The sequence below is a fragment of the Labrus mixtus genome, chromosome 19 (assembly GCF_963584025.1).
Source record: "Labrus mixtus chromosome 19, fLabMix1.1, whole genome shotgun sequence".
Classification (NCBI taxonomy): Eukaryota; Metazoa; Chordata; class Actinopteri; order Labriformes; family Labridae; genus Labrus; species Labrus mixtus.
Window position 1 is genome coordinate 3,950,677 of NC_083630.1, and position 5,152 is coordinate 3,955,828.

General features: G+C 45.0%; 1 protein-coding gene across 1 annotated transcript; it reads right to left on the reverse strand.

Moving 5' to 3' along the window:
* On the reverse strand, positions 1 to 5,152 carry gjd4 (gap junction protein delta 4). Its single transcript, XM_061064810.1, has 2 exons — positions 4,715 to 5,152; positions 1 to 4,535 (listed from the first exon to the last, which is right to left on the reverse strand). Exons 1-2 carry the CDS (start codon positions 4,776 to 4,778, stop codon positions 3,355 to 3,357), a joined length of 1,245 nt encoding a protein of 414 aa, XP_060920793.1. The 5' UTR covers positions 4,779 to 5,152; the 3' UTR covers positions 1 to 3,354.

Genomic DNA, 5,152 nt, shown 5'->3' on the forward strand with positions numbered 1-5,152 from the left:
TGACAGAAAGAAAGTGTCACAAGAAAATACAAATATTTACATATCAAGATTTGACTTCACAACTTAAGGATTGGATCATATAGAATAGAATAGAATAGAATATATCTTTATTGCTATAAAAACAACAAAAAATAGTTTAGCAGCTCCTGTCATTTGCAGCACACACAGACAAACAGCACACACAGATGGACGGTAAGACTGATATACAACAACAAAACATGTCACATTTTTCGCCAGCAGAGGGCAGCATGATCCCAAACTACAGAAGACCTGCAGCCGTTTCGGCACAGAGGGAGGGATTAAAGAAAAAAAGGGTTCAAAATAAAGTGCTTTATAAAAATTACATAATCTGAAATCACATGATAACAAAAACAAGCAGCCATCAGGTCCATAAAGAGAGATCATTTAACATGTGAGGCTCGATGAGTGACACACAGAAACGTTAGAAATCAAACACAAACAGATAACTGTATAAAGAAACTAACTTTGCATGAACAGTAATAGAGAATGAAACTGTACATAAAGTGATTTGACATTGTACTGGAAGATAACCAGGAAGTGTCATTGGAATAAAACTGGTGTAAATATAAAGGCACAGAAGGGTTTTAATCAACATGAAAACATAACAGAAATCCAATGCCAAGTGAGCATGCTACAAAGATTGTTAAATCTCTGTCCTTTAGTACTTTAAATTAGTTGGAAGTCACGTCCTTCAGGTTTTTCCTCATTCACTGTTCGTACTTATACCTACAAAAAATAATGCGCCGTTTCATATGTAACCCATGAGAACATGAGTCAAATTAAAAACCATCCACATGGAGATGAGGAGATCTGAGGAAGTGTTTCAGATACTCAGCAGGCAGGTAAAGTAGCATATGGATTTTTTTTGGGCGTGTATGGCTCAGTCTGTCCTCATGTCTGTGGTCTCCCAAGTTTTTAAAAATCGATTCAGATTTGAAAAATCGTCTGTCTGTGTGCAGCCAGCCCAAATGAAGGAGGTGCAGCACCATCAGACCAGCTGAGGTTTGAAGAAGGACCCCCCCCCCACCCTCCCCCTGGCTGTCACCCCAGGTAGATACTGTAGGTGAGAGGATGGGTGAGATATGAGGCCGGGAGCTTTTTGTTGTCACCTTCAAAGAGAGCTCAAGAGGAGAAAGATCAGAGCTATCGGTTTACACAGAGAGGCAGATACCGCTGGGAGGAGGACGATGATTTACTGTGGGAGTCTCCTCACAATCATCAGTGTCACACAGGATAAAGATTTCAAGAAAATACTGTTAATTAAACAATAAAGCAGACACCCTATAAATACCATCTGTGATGATTAATCTGAGCTCTGATCAAGGTGAAACCAAAGCCACAGCCGGCACAGAGCAGATATCTCTCCTCTGCTCTATTTCTGTGTCACTGTGTTTGTTAAGGCTTGTGCTGCTCTTAAGCTCCACAAGGCCCTGAAATAGAGTGACAAGCTGTCTCCATAAATACAGAGCTCCTATGGGGGAACATAATTGCTTTGTGAGCCTGTTTCGGCTTTCAGAGCGTCCTTTACTTCTGAAACCACTTTTTTTATTCACCTCTATGACCTTGAATGCATCACCATGGCCAGACTTTTTTTTTGTCTACTTCCTCAGATTTTAAGAGGTCACCCAAACACCCAGGTTCAGGGCCTAGAGGCTGCACACGTCGCCTGACACTTGTGACCCAAACTCAAAGAAGAAGGCCTCTGTGTTGGTATCGTATAGAGTGTTGGGAGGTCAGGGTTGTATATGCAGGACAGGTCATGGCTTGTCTTTGTTTATGGACAGTGTTTCCGGGGAGGAGGAGGGGGGTAAAGACAACAAGAGAAGAAACAGGTGGGCCGCACTCTTTTAGAATTTCTCAAGGTTGATGTTTGTTCAAGGACGCTTAAGGCTGGACATTCGTATTCATGCCTTGAATTCTTGTCTCTTTGCATCACTCAGCCCCAACACTCCTTGCAGGCGGCGGGATCTGATCGCGTGATACACTCGCAGCAGATTTGATTATGTCACGGGAGTCTAAGGTGTGTGTTGGATGCAGTGCCGTTTTGAATTCCCCTCAAGTTAAAGAAAAGCAGGGAAGGGAGCGTGGCAGTGTTTGTAATGCTGTGTTCAAATGCTCCTTAATATTGTCCCGTTTACTTGAAGTTGTTCTGACTTTTGTGTGTTTATGATCTTTTACTCCATAATGTGAGAATGATTAAATTGCTCTAAGGTGGGTCTGGGTCACTCACTATGGGAAGCAACCTAACTGCATTTTAGACTTTATAAATGTGCCAAAAAATGACCTTCAGTACTTAGATTATAAAAACACTTTTAGACCATCAAGCCAGGGATTCATCTGGTTTGTAATTTTTCAACATGATAAAATAAAAGTGAATTCTGTCAACTCTGCAAGTCTTGTAAATGTTCTCCAATTTCAGACTCATGGGAGCTTTAAAAAATGTATCTTGGTCAGAAACTAATGTTTGTGAATCACCCACATCCATTCGTCTAAAATACATTTTAAATCAATCAACGCAGCCCTCTTATCACACCTACTCTGATCTTTTCTCTAACCCATCCATAGCTCTGGGCTCCCTCCCAGCTCCACCAACACATACTGATCAACTCTTCTGGAGCAGGTAGGTAAAGAAACATCCCCCAACAGGCACTGTTGGCTCTCTGAGGGAGGAAACAGTCTTGTAGTACAATAAGTTCTGACCATCAAACCAACCTTTGATTTGGTCTGCCATGTTTCAGCAAAATGCAACATCAAGTCTGTCAACTTGGAAATGCGGAAACCAAAGTTTTCTCCGACTTTTGACTTTTTGTTCCACATTTAGGGAGCTCTACACGATCGTGCCCTGAATGAAACTCATTGTCAGATTATTCCAACACTACGTGAATCACTCACACTTGTTTGTCCAAGTCTTGTGTTTCAAATAAGCTTTAAATAAATAAATCCAGCCCTCTTACCACAACCCCTCTGATCGTTTCTCCCACTTGTCCTCATTGGTCTACAGCTCCGGGTTGTTGCCCAGCTCTGCCATCGTATCCTGACCAAACCTTCTTGTGCAGGTAAGTAAGAAAACATCTCCAACTGGCACCGTTGGCAGTTTTGGGGAATGACCCAAAGTCTGCAAATCCTGGATTATGGTTATATATAATATATATATTATAGGTGTCTGTTTAGACCTTAAGGAGTCTTCATGTGAATTTCCCATTAGGAAACCCCTTTCTGTTTTTTCTGACACCACGTATTTGCACAGGAATCCTTGGGGTATATCTTCCACATCTATTTGTCCAAGTGTCCCAAACAAACGTGAAAACAAATGAATCAAGCACGCCCTCTTAGTCACACCCACTCTGATCTCTTTTCCTGCCCATCCTCATTGTTCTGCAGCTCCGGGCTGCTTCCCAGCTCAACCAGCGTGTACTGACCAACCCTCCTGGTACAGGTTTTCATGGAAATGTCCGCAATTGGCGCTGTTGAACCGAGGTCCCGTCTGGGGGGAGGTGGCGGTTTGAGTCGACCGCGCTTGCTAACGCGGATGGATCTCGGCGTCCCAATTGGCTCTGGTGGGCAAAGAGCCACCTCGCTGCCGTTCTTCTCCAGAGACTCGTCTTGAGTCACAGAGTAGTCGTTGTTCCCGTTGGTGTTGCAGCCTAGAGGTCCTGGAGAGCATCTGGAGAGGGGTTCCTGACCTGGAGGGAGAGCTCCCCCTACACAAGAGCTCTTACTGCCTCGCCTCTTCCTAAAACTCCCCGTCTGACCAGCATCCACATCCCGCTGAGCCAGCGAGGCGTTTGGATCAGCTCCACTTGAGGCTCCTCCAGCAGCTGCAAGGAAACATCGCTCCTCCTCATACATCTTCTCCATCTTACTCTTGCTCTTCTGCTTCACAGAGCGCTTGATGGCACAGATAAAATCCAACATGTTTAGAATAAGAGACAGAGCGGCAACGGCGAGCATGAAGTTGAGCATGACGGTCTTCTCTGTGGGCCGGGAGATGTAGCAGTCCACCTGGGTGGTGCATGGTGGATGCTGGCACAGGAACCTTCTTGGGATGTAGAAGCCAAAGAGGTGGTAGTGAGCTGCCCCGAACCCCACCTCCAGCAACGTCCTGAACATCAGGTGGAGGATATAGGCGCCTGTGAAGCTTTGGATTGACCTTCGCTCAGCCACCGACGGCCTCTTCTTCGCAGACGTCTTTTTTTTTAACAGCTCCTGGCGGATCTTCAACAACGGAAAGGCTTTGACTTGTCCCTCAGAAACTAAATCCACAGTGAGGCCGTTGGACACCTTGTGGACCACGTAGATAATGAAGACGATGTAGGGGAGACACAAGGTGACAAGCTGCACCAGCCAGAAGCGAAACAGAGAGATGGGAGAGAACAGATCGTAGCACACATTGGCACAGCCCGGCTGGATGGTGTTGCACACAAATCTCTCCTGCTCGTCCTGGTAGAGAGGATAACCAGCGAATAGGAGGATGAGGACACGGAGGAGGATCATCACAATGAACCACACTTTTCCTGGGAACAAAAACACACTGGTATCAAAACTTGACCTGATTTTAAATTTAGCAAAGAACTCAAGGTCGAAAAGAAACTGATCCGTACAAAATCTTTCTTTTTTTATTTGCACACAAACCAGGCCAATATTTATTTACTTTAGTCGGAGACCAGAAACTGCGTCAGGGAAGTTAACTCACCCATCAAAGTGATGCTGTGATTGACAGAGATAAGGATGACCTCAGAGGCATTTGATCCCGCCATGCTTGCTGTGCTTAAGGCCTTCCAAAATCTTCCAGTCTCTCAGTCCAAGCCCCCAAAGATAAGCCAGCAACTAAATCTCCTCCAACCTTTCCACCCCGGGGCACATTGGCTTCCAGTTGCACAATAACCTCCAGGTTGGCGGACAGAATGTTCCCTCAGCAGTCAGACTCTCTTCTAGGAAGACTTTGTGCTTCCTTCCAGCAGGTAAAATCCAATCTGATCCCTCTGAGTCACCCCAAGTCTCTGAAAGTCTGAAGTAAACCATCAAAATGAGCTCTTCCTCTCTCTCCCGGCAGACAACTGTCCGACCTCAGACAACAGAAGACGGGAGCAAGCCCCATTGTGGGTCTATTCTTAACACACTTCCACAGGCA

Coding starts and splice junctions, on each gene's coding strand:
- gjd4 (XM_061064810.1), bottom strand. CDS start 4,778: ATGGCGGGATCAAATGCCTCTGAGGTCATCCTTATCTCTGTCAATCAC. Junction 4,536..4,714: donor TCACAGCATCACTTTGATGG/GTGAGTTAACTT, acceptor TTTTGTTCCCAG/GAAAAGTGTGGTTCATTGTG.